The sequence below is a fragment of the Stegostoma tigrinum genome, chromosome 9 (assembly GCF_030684315.1).
Source record: "Stegostoma tigrinum isolate sSteTig4 chromosome 9, sSteTig4.hap1, whole genome shotgun sequence".
Lineage (NCBI taxonomy): Eukaryota > Metazoa > Chordata > Chondrichthyes > Orectolobiformes > Stegostomatidae > Stegostoma > Stegostoma tigrinum.
The window spans coordinates 16,939,182-16,957,071 of NC_081362.1; the positions used below are offsets into that span (position 1 = coordinate 16,939,182).

Consider the following 17,890-nt stretch of genomic DNA (forward strand, 5'->3'; position numbering starts at 1 on the left):
GTTCACTTAGCAATTGGATTGAGGAAATTTACTGCACGGCACAGTCACCACATTTAGAAACAAAATCACCCAAATTTCATCAGAAATAGTAAGAACTGCAGTTACTGGAATCAGAGATAACAGTGCAGAGCTGGATGCATACAAGGAGGCCTGGCAGCACCAGAAGACCAGGAAACTTGGCATTTCGGGTCAAGACCCTTCTTCAAAAAAAATGGGGAGGTGGAAGGGAGCTCAGAAATAAAGGAGGGGGAGGAGGAGTGGAGCTGGGGATGGTAGGTGGGATGGTGATAGGCAAGTGCAGGTAGGGATAGGTCAGTCAGGTGGGAGGGGCAGATAGGTGGGAGAAGAGACAGACCAGGTTGTGTCAAGTCAAGGAGGCGAGGACGAGAGGGAGGGTTGGTCATGGGATGAGGAGATTTTAGAATGGGTAAAATCCACGTTTAGGCCATTGGGCTGTAGGCTCCCGAGGCAGAATAGGAGGTGCGGGTGGTGTCATTGTGGCACTGGAGAAGGCCCAGGGTGGACACGTCACCCAGGGAGTGGGAGGGGGAGTTTAAATGGTTCACGACTGGAAGTGTTGTTGTTTGTCATGAACAGTAGCACAGGTGCTCTACAAAGCAGCCTCAGTCTCCGTTTGGTCTCACCGGTGTAAAGGAGGCCACATCGAAAGCAGTACACCAAGTTGACAGATATGCACGTGAACCTTGTCTAAATGTGGAAGGTTTGGGCCTTGAAAAGGAGGTGTAGCACTTCCTGCAGTTGCAGGGAAAGGTGCTGGCGTTAGTGGGGAGCATGGAGCAGACAGTGGAGTTGCAGAGACAGCAATCCCTAGGAAAGGCAGATAGGGATGGGGAGGGAAGTGTTTCTTCGGTTGTGGGGTTGGATTGTAGGTGGCAGAAGTGGCAGAGAATGATACGCTGGATGCAGATGTAGGTGGGATGATACGTGAGGACAAGGGAGATTCTGTCTTTGTTGGGGGGGAGGGAATGAGTGTGCAGAGGTGCAGGAAACACAAGGGATGCAGTTGAGGCAAACACCACTCCCTTCCAGTTGTGAACCATTTAAACTCCCCCTCCCAATCCCTGGGTAGCGTGTCCATCCTGGGCATTCTCCAGTGTCACAATGTCGCCACCCAGAAACTGAGGAACAGCAACTCATATTCCGCTTCAGGAGCCTACAGCCCAATGGCCCAAATGTGGATTTTACCAGTTTCAGAATCTCCCCACCCCCCGTCTCATCCCTGCCTCCTCGACCGAATACATAGCCTGTCCATCTTCTCTCTCACCAGCCACCCCACCCGTCACACTGATCAATCCCCACCACTCCCTACCTTCCCCACCCCCACCCCTCCTCTACTTATTTCAGAGCTCCCCATCCCCTCCCCCATTTCTGAAGGATCCTGACCCGAAACGTCACCTTTCCTGCTCCTCTGTTGCAACCTGGCCTACTGCATTCCTCCAGCTCCACACTGTGTGGTCACCCGAATTTCACACTTCCTGGACCCACTAGTTACTGGTTGAAATGGTGGTGCTGGTTTTGCTAGCTGCAACTGTTGACAGATGGTGGTGGCTTTAAATCGAAACCTATAGCTTGGCCCAGTCAACAGCAAACCTGAGAGTGTGTTTCCTAGATAATAAAATGTGAGGCTGGATGAACACAGCAGGCCCAGCAGCATATCAGGAGCACAAAAGCTGACGTTTCGGGCCTAGACCCTTCATCAGAGAGGGGGATGGGGTGAGGGTTCTGGAATAAATAGGGAGAGAGGGGGAGGCGGACCGAAGATGGAGAGAAAAGAAGATAGGTGCAGAGGAGAGTAAGAGATTACAAGAGAGTTGCAGTGGGAGAGAGATTCCCTGAGGTTGGTCCGGAGGGAGGAGGGTAACTTCTTCAGGTTAGGCATCCCTGGAAGAGGCTTCGCAGTGAGGTTAAAGTTGTATCAGTGATAATGGGAACTGCAGATGCTGGAGAATCCAAAGATAAACACTGACTGCAGCACTCTTGTATGGCTGTAACACTATTCCAGGGGATCACCACCAGCACAATAGGGAAACAGTTTCAATAAAGTACAGCAAATTGATTGCAGCAGACACTAACAGCCACGTTCCATGATGCCATATAAACAATAGCTGCAAAGTGGTCTCAACTAGCATGCACTTGCATATATAGAACAGCTCAATTAATCGTACAAAAAAAGAGTAACCTACACAAGCAGTTTCCCCAAACATCAAGGCAAGAATTTTTGAAGCTTTCAAATCAGCATTAAAACAAGTTATTTTCTCCCCCATTGCAAGTCTTCATTTTCTTACATAACGGTGTGCATTGGGTGGAAGCGGGGAGACGGAGGGAGGGGATTGTGTTTGGGGGAGGAATGTTATGTCAGCAATGATGCCTGTCCATTTCCAGTACCCTGTAAAGCAGTCCCCAGGCTAAATCCAGCAAGGAGCTGATGCACAGTAAAGCTGACTTCACTGTCTGAAAATGCCTCTGGTCCAAGTAAAAAGGCCAAATCGCATCCTCCACCACTTTTACACCGACTCTCACCAGTAAATACTAAAGCCAGCCATAAAACTAACAGAGTAGCAGTGCGTGTGTGGGCACGCACTCACTGGGGACTGAAATGATTCTGTCCCTTCATTTTTTTCTTTTAAAAAAAGAACACGCAGCACTTACAGCCATGAAACAAGAGGCTTATCCAATCTGGGACAATTTGAATGCCTGAACACAATAGCGAAAGGTCTCACCCACTACAGCATGGAGCTGCCTCCAATTGTCCAGGGGCATATTTTTAAGATGAGAGGAGAAAGATTTCAAAAGGACATGGGCAATTTTACACACAAGGCAGTTTGTGTGTGGAATAAACCACTGGAGGAAGTGGCAGATACAGATACAGTCACAACATTTGAAAATCTTTGCATAAGTACATGAATGGGAAAGATTGAAGAAAGTGAGTCAAATGCAGGCAGGTGGAACTAGTTTAGGTTGGGAACATGGTCAGCATGGACTAACTCTGACAATGCTTTTCCTTCAACCCTCAGAACAAAACCTCACTAGCTTACCTTCGCCAGGAACAGCTTCCTCCTGGAGCCCATTCAGATGCTCCACTTTTCCATCAGGTGGCTCTTGATCCTCTGAATTGCTATGAATTCCAGAAATCTGGCCATTCTTCTGAGCAGCCTGTTGAAACAGGAAGGAGGTGGGGGAAATATTCATTTTAGCTTAGCAACTTAAACATGACACACACAACATTCCCCCAAACATTCCCGTTCCTTCAAGGGAGAGCACGACCTACGTCTGGAAGGGGTACAGATGACCTTACACAAAAATGGAAAACAACAGGATCACCAAGAAAACAGCGCAATCCCAGGCCACTCTCCATCACCTAAAAAGTGGTCAGAATAATATTAAAGAATAGGTCCTGCTTCACCCGAGGTGGATTGGCCATTCTAAATTGATCCAGAGTGTTCAGGCTGCATGAGCTAACTACAGTAAATGTGCTCTTACAGAGATAGGGTGGATGCTCTTCAGAGAGTCAGTGCAGACTCAATGGGCCAAATGCCCTCTGTTTGCACAAAGTCTCCATATACCTCCCACCACATGATTATAATCTGCCTCTCCCAGCTAGGGGATCCTGTGCTTTTAGGCAGGGGTGGAGAGAGAAGTTTATCTACGCACAAGGTTATCAGGACTGGAAGAGGCAGGCCATAGGGAACAGATAGCCTCTTCCTGTTATCATGTTGCTCACGTTCCTAAGAGAAACAGCGAATCTTTTGAAGGACACCAATACACTCAAATGACATAGTCTACATTCCAAGATGCTCTGATCTTTTCACGCCCATCCGTATTCAAGTCTGAATGCAGGGAATGTGATATCCTAATGAGAGCTTTCAATGAAGTAGATGAGGAGAAATATTTTTCAGAGACAGGAGGAGACTGAAAGCTACAGGACACAAATTTGAGATAATTAGCAAGAGAACTTGAGAAGAACGGAGAATTTAAATAGATTGTAACAATTAATGAAGATGGTGAATGGCTCCACCTCAAGAAAAAAGGTGACAGAAGCAAATTCAAATACCAAGGAGGAAATGGGACTGATTTGAAATTAATGTACAGGCATGAAAACGCTACTGGGATTGAAGAGATAAAATGTGAGCAGCAGGTTACATAACCTTTGTTTCCATTGCCTAAAGTATACTCTGATATAACCACATTAAAAATAATTTGATAAAGTAGATACACAAAAACTAATACATGTTTTTAAATGAGGGAATAGGATCTTAACATTAGTCTAAAGAATGAAATTGGTAAAAGGCAATTTCCACAAGAATTGTATTGGAGACCTAAAACTCTGTTCCCCCGATCGAGTGAAGATTTGTATTCCTTGTTGTTCTATTATCTTAATAGACTTCGTATGGTTATGATCTGCCTGTAGTTCACACAAAACACAACTTTTCAATGTACTCCGGTACATGTGACAACAATAATTCAAATTAAGGAGAGTTAAATGGAGTTGATGTACAGCTTGATCATGATTCAACTGAACGATCAAGCAGGTTTGAAGGGCTGAATGGCCCCATGTTCCTGTTGTCTTTCCAGGTACTGCTATTAATTGGATAGCTCTTTCAGAAAGCTAGTACGTGCACAACAGGCCACAAGATTCATGCTTATGATTCTGCACTCTCTAGCAAACTTGATCAACCCAGATTATTGACAGCAAAATTTTCAAGAAATCAAACTGGAACAAAAGGACCAGCACAGAATCCAACGAACAAATCGAGCTAACATATAGCTGGGATTACACAAACTATTCCTGCTGCCCTTTCTTCCTCCCACTAAGCTTAAATCTTCAACTAACCAGAACTAGGTACAAACATCTAAACCAGTTTCAGGTGCAGTTACACAAGTTGGGGCCTTATTTAGTCACAGGCATAGCAAGATGGATTTGAATACTGCCCTTACTTTTCTCTCACAGAAGCAAATCTCATGTTTACTTCAGTAACCTTGCGGTTTTATCATTCATTTTGGCCTTAATTCAGCCTGCTGCTTAAATTCTAGCAACTCGGGTCTGTCTTGGTCTAGAAGAGGGGGACAGATTCTCTCTTTGAAGTGTTAAACCATTAACAGAAGCCCCTCTGTAAAAACAACACCAAGGACTCAGAGCAACTGATGGTGGAACAGAGGCTATTCCATTCTGAGCGTGGAGGACATATAAATCAGCAGAGTATAGCAATACCCATTGTTTAGGTGGGTTTTAAGATAGAGAGCTGACAAATCCCTTAGGGGCCACTGGACCTTTGAGTGCCTGATTCCAAAGTGAAAAAATTCCCTTTTAAATGCAGGGATCCACAGACATTCAGGCTCCTGATTATTGATAAGATTGGCATATTGCAATCTGCCTCAAAAGGCACCCAGCACATCTCGTCTCCTCCACTAGTGTGTGACAAATAGCTGCTAAATATCAGTTTTTATTTGATAAAAATCAGGACAGACAGAGACAGCAAATCTCTCAAGGCAGAGACCAATGCATCATTTGCAGGGAAGACTGGGTAAGTAGCTGAAGCTGTACATTATCTTCCCCCCCGCCCCCGAATGATTCCTGGAATGTGGGTGATGTGCTGCCAAGCCCAGAAATTATTGCCCATCAAGTTTTTCTGGATACAGGATGGCTTGCTGAGACACTTCAGGAGGTAGTTCAGAGCCAATGTGTGGGTCCAGAATCAACATAGAATCATAACATCCCTACAGTGCAGAAATAGGCCATTCTGCCCATCAAGTCTGCACCAGGATGGGCAGTGATGGTGACAAGGGGTGAAAAGCCATACAGATTAACATCAAATTGTCAAGCATGAAAGGTTGAAACGAAGAATGAAGCTGTTAATCTCAAGTCATGCGCAGAGCTGGAGATCCAATAAGAAACTTGAGGCCCCAGCCATTCAGTGGGTCACACATTCACCAAATCAAAAGGCCATGCTGCTTTCAAATGTCGCTGAAGACTTGAGCACAAGCTCAGGCTGACACCTCAGTGCAGTACTGCACTGTCAGGTGGTATGCCTTTCCCTGGGGTGTCCAAGTCAATGCTTATCAGTCAGCCAACATCACTGTGGTGCTGTAATTACCTGTTGTGGGAACTTGCGGTGCACAAACGGGCTGCTGCAAATTACATTTCACCAGCTCATAATTCAGGCTGGACGGATCAGGATGTCGATGCTGTCCATAACACTACATAAATGTAAATACAGTTTTACAGCAGGGTCACTGGGCCTAAAGTGTTAACTCTGCTTTCTCTCCACAGACCCTGCCAGACCAGTGTTTTCCCAGTAGTTTTGGCTTTTGTTTGGACATAAATAAAGGCCTGCAAAGAACATTTTAAAAGTTATACGTGTGTGTCAGTAGTCCAAGTCTTTTTTTTTGGAAAGAATTCAGAAGTGTTAACCATGTCCCTTCAGTTTTATGAAACGTCTGTCATAAACCGCTAGACCTCTCAGAACACATTACCTTATGTATAATTGAGTGTCAGCATTTCTTCCCAACTGTACCTTAAAAGTATTATCCCCAGAATGCCACTGCAGACAGTTCAAAGCTGCCTACGGGATTTCGTGGAGGAGAGAGAGAGAGAGAGAGAGAGAGAGAGAGAGAGCGAGCACGCAGAGGCTAGCAGCAAATGCCTATTCCAGCTTTGGGAATGAACACCTCTGCCAGAGGGAATAGAACGGACAACACCAGGCAGAAGACAGCAGTGATGGGTTGGCCCCAGAGCTGGCCTAGCAATTCCATTTATACAGGACCTCAAAAGAGCAAGAGATGACCTGGACTGGAGTGCAAGGCATGATGATTGACTGACAGGCACTGGTGACACACAGTCATGTTGGCCGTAGTTTTCTGGCCTCATGTAGGGCCAAGTGTAATTAGCTGCCCCTTCACTGTTAACATCCTTACAGAATCTTCACTGCCCCCTTTCCACGGTTCCAACATCCTCCGATGTCATGCGCTTAATATGCCAACTGTGGCTTAAACTGGGTGAGGGCAGCTTAAATGTTGTAGGTAGCACATCTGACCAAATGGTCCAAGCACAAAAACAAAAAGGAACTGTGGAAATTTGAGACAAAAACAAATGGCTGGGAGAAACTCCATATGCCTGGCAGCATCAGTGGAGAAAACAGAGGTAACATTTCAGATCCAGCTACACTCCATCAGAAGAGCATTCTGAAGGAGGGTCGGTCACCGGATCAATACATTAAACATTTTCTTCCACAGGAGTTTCTCCAGCTGTTTGTTTTTAGTTTAACCAAACACTCTACTGGATCCAAAAGCCAAGCAGTAGCTGGATGTTACAGGAAAACGAAAAGGATCTTCCTGACTGGCTTGTTATCTGTGTTAGTTCAGAGTGTAGCCTCACCCCATTTCTAATCTCCTATAGCAAGATCTCCAACCTTTAAAGTGGATAAGCGGCCTTAAGCACAATCCAAGCTCTATCCTGAAGAAAATATAGAATTAAAAGTTTGTTTTTGGTGATATAAAATCATGAACCATGCAGAAATATTTATTGTGTCTTCTATTCACTAAAGCTCAATGGTGGTACACATGACTGCACACTACCTGCCACAGCCTTGAAGTCTAAGTTTAGTTTGAGGTTTTATACGGTATATATGGTAGTGGGAGTATGAAACTAGGGCTCGATTATCTGCAATTGTGGGAGAACACTCTCACAGAGACATGTTGAATCAAAGTCAACGTTAAAAAGCACACAGGACTATAGGAGAAGGTATTTTTCTGTCTGCGTTCTCAAAGCGTTGTCCTGAGTTGAGCTGAAAGTCCAAACATCAATTAGCACAGTTATCTCCACATCAACACCACAGCTTCACAGGTCAAACACCTGACAGAATTTGGTAGCCAGCCCACAAATGTTTACTTAAGGAATGGGTTTGAGACAAACATGACAATTTGCTACAAATTTTAATCCTGAATTTGTCTCTCAAATTCCTCTGCTAATTCCGTCAGATACGCACCGGAGGTTCTCTGGGTGGAACCACCTTTCTTTCTAGTATTTTCTAGAGACTCAGGAAGTAACACAGTATTTTATTTTTAAAATGGTGCATGGCACGATCCCAGTTTCAGTTTGAATGTATTCACAGCACTGGTCACAAGGCTCTGTCCTTTGCCTGCAGTTCACAATTCAACTTGTTCAGCTTTGACAGTGTGTCTGTAAGGAACCCAAGGTCAGGCAACCACAATCAGACTGCTCACTGAAACCTTCCTTCATTACTTTAAGGAAAGTTGTATCAGAGGGTCTAGACCCAAAATGTCAGCTTTTGTGCTCCTAAGATGCTGCTTGGCCTGCTGTGTTCATCCAGCTCCACACTTTGTTATCTCACTTTAAAAGGAAAGTGATGACTTCAGGCACTATTTCTAAAAAAAAATCTTTGTATGTCCTTCCCTCAACTTAACTGCCTCACATTCGAATGGAGGATTAGTGTTAAAACTGTGGCAGGTAGCCTTGAATTCACTGGTTAAAGGATTTAAAAAGTTGTGCTCTTATTCATATTGAGGTTACAACCATAACTGCTTGGTGGACCCAAAAAAAAGGGGGAGGGGATAATTTCTGCAAAATGCAACAAAGCCTGCATTTGTACCAAATATGGCTGGGGAATTATCAGTTTCTGGATTAGAATGCTTTACAAGCAGATACCTTTTGAATTCATTGTAGATACCCTCAAAGCCTTGTTCTCTCTTTAGGGGGCAAGAAGAGAAAGAAGATACTGTTTAGTTGCTACACACTTAAACACTACGTAAACAAACGTAAACAAACAAGCCAACAATCAGCCAGGCTTCAGTTATGTCAACAAATTCATAGACCTGCAGTGCGAAACATACAGTCTCTCAAGACCCTTTCAGGCAAAGATCCCACTTTTGTCTTGCTACTGTGGAAACATTAAGTGACATGCTCTGGATTGCCATTATTACTTCTTCGGTGTCCCTAAAGTGTCGAATAAAGAGTCAGCAGCAAAAGTCATTGTTTGCAGATGCAAAGTAATTAAAGCAACAATGTGCTTTTCCAGTAGATGGCAAAATGCAAAAGTCATGCTTCAGTGAACACCTTATTTTGCTGCTACGTTTTTTTAATCAAAGGACTCGAGCTTTTAAAACAACCTTCAACTCATTAAAGGTAATAAGGTGTAGAGCTGGATGTGGATATCATAACATCAGCCTTCCTGCTGCTTCGGGCCTAGAAGGATCTAGGCCCGAAACGTCAGCCTTCCTGCTCCTGTGATGCCACTTAGCCTGCTGTGATCATCCAGCTCTACACTTTGTTGTCTCGGGTTCTCCAGCAGCTGCAGTTCCTACTATCTCTTCAACTCATTAAGTCTCCCTTTTCCAAAGCATGCTGTTCAATGGGAAAATTTCCTTCAGTTTACTGTGCATAGTTGTTTTTCAAATGCCCCATTTTACTTCTCAATAAACATGGGCGACATGAGGCAAACATTTTTATCTTTTACAATGCACAAATTCATTTTCCCCAATCTGTCAAAGTTGTACATTACTGGTTTCCTTTTGGACAGTCCAGGTTCCTCAATCATTATTACAGCTTCACCTCATAGCTCACGAAGCCACTGTGGGTGGAATACCCTTTGTTGGTCTGTGTGGATTTGATGGGCTGAATGGCCTGCTTCTGCATTGTAGGGATTTCATTATCCTATCTGGAGACATACATTTTACACAAGAGGACTGAAATGTTAAGAAGAGTTTCAATTAGGGGTGTCAACATTACCAAATTCTAGTTTTGAAGACATGCTATTTGTTGTTTTTATATCTGGAACCTGTAACCAATTGGGCAGATATTCACTGGTGATAGCGCAATCCATCTTGGATACTAAATACCTACAGACAGCAGTAAGTTTTCTAAAATTAGAAGTTCCACATTCTGGATTCTTTAAATTATAACCAATTTAAAAGCCCAACTAATCATAAGCAATGACATCGCCAGATTGCAGGGCAGACATGAATGTTTAAAAGACATTTTTTAAAAAACAAACTGAGCTATTCTATCATTGTGTGTGCGCCCATTGAGACTGTAGCAAACCATCAAAAAATCCCATTGAGAACAGGACAAGCCTGAAAAGGTGACCAAAGATTTTGAAATTAATTGAGAGCTCAAATGTGGAAGTATAGAACAAAAAAAAGGCTTAAATAAACAGCCACTCTCTCTTGCCTGTGCAGTGCTAGTTCAGAATAAATTCTCAACCTTACCAAGCAAGCATCGTTGAAGAGGAGAAGCAAAAAGTCAGTTCAGAAATCCTACTCCTGCCTTTACAGAGAAAGCAACTGTAGAGATAGCATCTCATTCAACAAAACGCAAGGTAACTTCTCTACCTGTCAGAAAATCTCAAACACAAAATCACACACTGTAATAATTATATTTGTCAACACTCCACTCTTGCAAGCAAACTCCAAAATAAAGCAGAGTATGTTTAACCTTGAAATCACAATGTGACATAATTTAACATTTGAAAGAGAGTCACCAACTTTAGGTTTCAACCACTGTACCTTTAAAAAGATTCAAGGCATTCTCTCTTTAAACACTCATTTCCCTTCCAAACATTTAGATTGGTTTTGGACTCTCACTGCTAGCACCACCACACCATGACCCTTGTGACATCCATGGTATACAACTGTTTCTCCCAGTGCATTAGGAGAACTGCACACAACCCAATTCAGACCAAGTACAGTTGGAGATTAAAGGACACTGAACTCAAATACAAAGTAGAACTCAGTCTATCTTCAGCAGCACAAGCAAGTCAGTGGGTAAGATTCACATCGCTCCCCAGATTTGGCTTTGCAGGGCTGGGAAGAGGGCTCTGATGTCAAACTGGGTGCAGCAGTACTACACTGGGAGAGGACCTCAGATTAACCAGGTCTCTAGGCCACCAACATTATTTGAATTTATACAGCACCTTTAAAGATGGGAAAACAAGAAAAAAAGTACCTCACAGAAGCATTTCAGCCAAAATTTGATATGGGTCAACGGCAAAGATGTTCGGACAGAGTATGTAGGATGTTTTTTTAAAAGTGCTTTAAAAAGGAGCAGAGTAGCAGAAATGTTTAAAAGAGAGAATTCCCTTCGAATTACATCTGGGCTCCAAAGCGCTTTAGCATAACTTGGAGCTGTTGAAAGGTGCTGTGCAAATGCAAGCCCTTTTTGCCTTCTTACATCTTTTTAACCGTACACAGTAGAAAGATCAAACTCAAAGTGGTAGTGTATCTAAGAACACATGGCATTTGAAATAAAACAGATGAACAAGACTACAAATATAGAAATGATTAAGTATAATCTGGTAGCCTCTTACAAAGGCATGGCAGCAGGATGACATGAATTGGGACAGCAATCCTGAAGGGTATAGGACATTTACAAGAAACTAGGAAAAAAAAGGGGGGGGGGTGAAAGAGTGGCTCTGTTAGTTAATGATGATATTAGCAATAATAGTAGTGGGGGGGGGGGGGGGTGGGAGAGAAAACAGCTGTAGTCTTCACTAAACAGGATACAAGTAACATCCCAGAGCCAGTGACAAACTAGGAAATGGAGGGGGGTAAAGGGATGGGGATGTCAAGAAATTCAGCCGAAGAAGTGGTGCTGAATAAATTGCTGGAGCTGAGGGCTGGCAAGTGTCCAAGTCATGATGGAATTCATCCTAAAAGGGGTGGCTGGTGAGATGGTTGATAGTTGGTTTTAAATTTTGCAGAACACCCTTGCATCTGGGACAATCCCATCAAGACGGGAAGACAAATGTAACTAAGTTATTCAAACAGCAAGACTGAAAACAGGAAAATACTGGTAGGTTTAGCATGTCATGCAGAAAATGTTAGAAGATATGATTAAAGTTATAACAGGGCACTTGGATAAGGTCAAGGTAATCAGACCAAGTCAACCTAGCTTTGTGAAAGAGAAATAGATTGTCTAAACATGATGTGTTTTTTGAGGCAACACATGCTGTGAATAAAGAAACCAATTATATATTGCATTTAGATTTCATACATTGAAACGGCACAAGGTACATCTTATTGGCCCGGTTGAAAGAGGGTCTTCCTGCTAGCCAGCCAATGGCATGCCTAAGTGGGCCTTTATCAGTTTATAAAATTTAACACGAGGGGTGTCACAGGAATCGGAACTGGGTCCTCAACTGTGTACAATTGATACCAGTAACTTGGATAAAGGGACTGAAGGTGTGGCAAGTACTTTTCTGCATTGTCAGTAAACATAAGTTGTGAAGAGGGCACAAGGCTACAAAAATGCATAGATAGGTTAAACGAACAGGCAAAGATCTGGCCAATGCAGTATTTAGGGAAAATGTGAAATTGCTAATTTTGGCCGAAAGAATTAAGTCTCATTTAAACAGTGAAATTGTAAAGCTCTTGTTGCAGGAGGGTCTGGATGTCAGATCATGAGTCACTAAAGGTTAGTGGGTAGATATAGGAAGTAATTAGGAAGAGTAAGAGTAAAAGAATCATCATTAAGCACAAGAGGAACTCAACACAAAAAAATAGGAGTTTAAGCATTAGTTGCACAAAAGCACTGATGAAACCACATCTGGAACACTGTATTGGTCACTTAAGGAAAAAAATGCACTGGAAACAGTTCAGAGAAGGTTTACCAGACTAATACCTGGATGTGAGAGGGGGAGGAGTGTGTTTTCTCACGTGAAAGGATTGAATAGGCTACCATTATAACTGCTGGAGCTGAGAAGATCAAGAGGTGCTTTGACTGAAACATGTAAAGATCCTGACGGGTCTTGATAGGGAGGATGTGAGCGACGTTTCCTCTTAAGTTGGAATCGAGAACGAGGGGCACTGTTTAAAAATTTAAAACCAGTGAGGAGACAAATTTTTGTTTGATAGTCACAAGTCTGTGCAATTTTCTCCTTAAAAATGGTGGAGGAAGCAGGGGACTTGAATATTTAAGGCCGAGGTAGATTCTCATCAAGCATGGGGGTTAAAGGTTATTGCAAGTAGGGGGATTTAAGGCCACAAATCGGATCAACCATGACCCTAATGATCTCAAAGCAGGCTGAAAGGGCTGAATGGTCTACTCCTGTTCTTAATTCATATGGTTTGAATGTAACTTGAGACCTGGGTGGCAGCGTGGTTCGCACTGCTGCCCCACAGTACCAGAGTCCCGGGTTCGATTCCAACCTCCGGTAACCGTGTGAAGTTTGCACATTCTCCCCGTGTCCAAAGGTGTGCAAGCTAGGTGGCTTGGCCATGCGAAATTGCTCATATTGCGCAGTTTCGGTAGATTAGCCACGGGAAATGCAGGGTCACAGGTATATTGTGGGGGGGGGGGGTCGGCACATCTGGGTGGGATGCTGTTTGGAGGATTCAGTGAGCCAAATGGCCTACTTCCATACAGTAGGGAAGCTCTGATTCTGCTATCTAGCTCTGCACTAAATCAGAAAAAAAATGTAAATATTGAGCCTTGATCCAAAACTTGAAATCTTCATTTTTTTTAAAAAAAGGGAAGTATTGGCAAAGGTTCTGTAAATTCTCCAAAATCAACAGGAATAATGAATACCACATTCTGCCATTTCTTACTTTTTGCAGTTTGCATCTGTTGCTGTTTTTAAAAGGCTGTAAAGAAATAAAAAGTCCAATTTCTTTTTTAAAAATCTGTTAAAAACAGTATCAGAAGCAAACAAAAACCACTCACGATATCTGCACTTATCTGATTCCAGCCCCTTGAGGATCCCCAGTTTTTTAAACTTCTCCACCATCAGGGACCACGTATTTCAGCTGCTTAGAACCCAGAGCCTGGGAAGTCACTCCTGAAACCTTAAAAGGAAGAAAGGGTGGTAGAAAAGATATTCCTGAAAATTTTCAGCCTCCAACACTTGGCCATCTTCCCAATGTCAGTTTTTGTGACAGGAGTGTCAAATTTCCTTTATAACACTCTTGTAAACTACTACACATATTAAAGACATTGTAAAAATATAATCTTGAGTGTGTTCAGTCAGGTTGCAGAACAAAAATTGCAGTTTTATATTCTTTTGGTGTAACTTTCATCATAAATCAAGTTTTAAAACCTCTTCAAAGAGGTTTTGAGTGTAAGAATATGCAAATCTGTCTAGGGACAAAGATTGGTTTCATAACCTTGTTTCTCACAGTGCATGCAAGATGAACAAAACCAATCTTGTTTTATGCTGTCCACTTCCAGATACCATTAAATTGGGCTGTTCCTCTCATCCCGCGTATTACAGATTTAACAGAATTGTGTACCATGGAGGAGAGGACTTCTTTGATCTTGCATGGTTTTGGGGGCTGGGGAAGGTTTAGCAGTGAGTTACCCACCTGCGTGCCACTTACAGGACATGGTTTCAAATTCAGCCAGGACCAAAGGATTGAAAGCTTTCTTTATCATCAGCTGGTTGCGAGGCTCTAACATGAACTGAATCGTTACTTTAATCTCAGTCTCCAGGGGAGAAGGTCGCAAGATACTTCACAGGATTGAAAATGGACACCGATGTAAATTGGGGAAGTTGAACAGTAGCAGTGGTGTAGTGAACAGGGAGATAAAGTAATGGGGAATTCTGAGTTGGAACAAAAGAAAAGAAAAGGTTGATTATCTAACGGTGTTTCAGATCACAAAAAAAGGTTTTGAGAAGTTTAGGGAATGATTTGCAATAGTTGCTAACTCATAGGAACAAAGAAATTACAGACTAAGGATTCACTGCAGAAATTAAACAGCAAAAGTTAGATTTTTTTTTAGAAAAAGCTTCCATCAAAAGAACAAGGAATGCCCATGAGTGGTTATGGAGAAAACAGTGAAAGCAACAATTATAAACAAAATAATTAAGACTTGCATTTATACAGTGCCATTCACAACCGCTGGACATTGCAGTGCTTTACAACCAAAGCACTTAAGTGAAATTTATTCATTTATCGATGTCAATGACAGCATATTGCCAACCCCAGATGGCAAATAAGAGTCATCACATTGCTGTGGGTCTGGAGTCACATGCAGTCCAGACAAGATAAAGATGGCAGTTTCCTTCCCGAAAGGACTTTAGCGAAGGAGATGGGTTTTTCTGACAATGGATTCATGGTCATCATTAGATTCTCAATTCCAGGCATTTATTGAATTCAAATTCTCACCATCTGCTGAGGCACAATTTGAACCCAGGGTCCCAGAACAGTACCTGGGTCTCTGGTTCAGCAATATACCACTGGACTATGACCTCCACTGTTTTATTGTGGGAAATCCCTTAGGACTGTGTGCACAGCAAGCTCCTGGCAATTAGATAATTACTAGATAGTGTGTTTCACTGATGCTGGTTGAGATAAAAATATTGGCCCGACATTAGGTTAATTACTACTGCTTTACAAAGTAATGCAGTCAGGGTTTTCATTTCCATCCAAGGGGAAAGGCAAGTTAACAATGGCACCCAACAGTGCAGTGCTCCCCACTACAGAAGCAGTTCGACCTCAACCTTCTGACTCGTGGAAAGCTACTGTTAAACTCTGGTCAACTCTTGGAAAGGATGAATATAAAAGTATGGGTTAAATGGGATTACAGTACCAAGTGCCAATTGAAGAGCTGGCACAGTTCCGAGCTGAGTGCTCCAAGCAGCTCTTTTCCATTCACTGAGGGAAATAATTTCTCTTAGTGCCTACTCCTAGCCCGTTTCAACCTTTTACCATGCTGATAAATGCAGCCACATAAAACATTCATTTCAGCCACTTAGGCTGGTTTCAAGCCAATATTAGAAGTAATATAAAGCATCCAACCCCAGGGATAGTGTAAACAGTCTATGCATCAGAATACTGGCAAATCTGCTCTTGAAGCTCAGTAAATCTGGGATGGTACACAGTAGAGAGGCTAATTAGCCCAGCACATTAATGCTGGCTCTCACATGACACTATTTAATTAATCTCAAATCCCTGCAAAATTTTCCTTTTCAATTCTTGAACTGTATAACTCTGACTCCTAAGTTGTAGAGGTATACAGCATGGAAACGGACCCTTCAGTCCAACTCTCCCATGCCAAACAGATGTGCTAAATTGACGTAATCCCATATTCCTCTAAACCCTTCCCATTCGTGTACCCATCCTGATGCCTTTAAAATGTTGTAATTGTACCAGTCTCCTCCACTTCCTCTGGCAGCTCATTCCGTATTGTCGGATTCTATTTTGAAAGCTTCTATTTAATCCTCTGCCATTTGTTCAGATGTTATTTTTCATATTGTAGCGGCTCACTATGTTGTTTGGCCTGTCACTTTAAACTCATCCCTTCTGGTTAGGTCTTGCTGAAGCAGATCCTTCATACATTATTCCTGTTTTTGAACAAATTCACAGCAAACTGGTGGACAAAGCATTCAATGTGCACATCTCTCCCACATTTTAAAAAAAATTATTTGCCAGGTCTTCTGAGACTTGGTTGATGCTATCACTAAAGAAACCCTCTCTCAGCAAAGGGGCTAAAAGCCAATCCACATCCAACAACCTGCCCTGAAAACTCTGCTCACATTTTGACAGCTACAGTAAGTTCCACCATAGCAGCTGAGACAGCCCATACAATTCTAAATAAAACTCAAAATTCTGAAAACAGAAGTCAACTCACCCACTTCCTAATTATAAATGAGTCCTTTGAAAATAAACGCCCAGATTTGGATCCGCACTTTCAACAAAAACTAGTTAGTTACTTCTTCGGTGACACGCATGAACAAGGTTTTGTAGAATTCCATCTGTTTGTTTATAAATAAATATAACCCAAAAACAAAGGAACAAATGGGGCAGAAAACAAATATCATCTCCACACACCTTTAGTGGTAGAGGCAAGGGTATTGTTGGACTTGTTGTTGCAAAAATCACACTTTTGTTATTTCAATTTACTATGGAAACAAATCATTTGGGTATTATGCCTCTGTAGATGCAATCTCAGAATTGTTACAGCACAGAAATAGGCCATTCAGCCCATCATACATGCATTGGCTGTAGATACAGGACTAATCTCCTATCTTTTCTCCATAGGACTCTCCCCTAGTTAATCATCTAATCCCTCTTGAATGCCTCAATTGAACCTGCCTCCAAACTTTTAAACAGTACATTCCATACCTTAATTACTGTTTGGAACAAAGCTTCTTCTCACATCTCCTCAAATTTGTTTGCACATCACTAAGTTGATGCCATCTCATTATTTCTGAGTGGGAACTGTCTCATCCTATTGATTCAGCGTGCTCATGGGTTCTGAAAACTTATCTAGTCTCCTCCCCTCCAAGGAGAGCAGTTCCAATTTCTTCAGACTACTCTCATAATTGAATTTTCTCATCCCTGGAACCAATTTTGTAAATCACTTCTGCACGCTCTCCAACGTATTCACAATGTTCCCACAGTATGGCACTCAAAACTATATACAGTAGTCCAGCTTTGGTCGAGGTAGTATCTTCTTAAAGTTCAACCTGACCTTACTCTTGTACTCTTATGCCCCAATTAATAATGCCATAAACACAAATGCTTTATTAACTGGCAGCTCCACCCGCCCTGCCATCTTCAACGATCTATGCATAATACCATTGAAAGTGGTATCACAGGTGGAGAACAGTTAATAAAGCTAGTGTTTTTAGCTTTATTAATAGGGGCATAGAGAACAAAGATTACTGTGCTATTCAGTAATTATGCTAATAACTCATTTCAGTCAATCGGTACTCTCAAACTTGAGTAATAAGTTGTAACATGACTGTGTGGCAAAGAAAAGATCAGGGGACAGGGTCAATGCCATGCTAGTATCTCCAAGGATGAGACACGAGTTAGAGATTTCATCCCCCCGTTGATACCCAACTGTCAAAACGTGACCAGAGTTTTCAGAGCAGGTTGTTAAATGGGGATTGGCCTGTAACTCCCTCAGTGAGGC

At 42.5% G+C, this 17,890-nt stretch overlaps 1 protein-coding gene across 1 annotated transcript in view; it reads right to left on the reverse strand.

Moving 5' to 3' along the window:
* LOC125454736 (A-kinase anchor protein 12-like) overlaps nt 1-17,890 on the reverse strand; it is a 93,072-nt gene that overhangs the window by 42,176 nt on the left and 33,006 nt on the right. Inside the window, exon 3 of the mRNA XM_048535861.2 lies at nt 3,057-3,174. Within this exon, the coding sequence (XP_048391818.2) occupies nt 3,057-3,174 (118 nt within the window). The remainder of the gene's footprint in view (nt 1-3,056; nt 3,175-17,890) is intronic.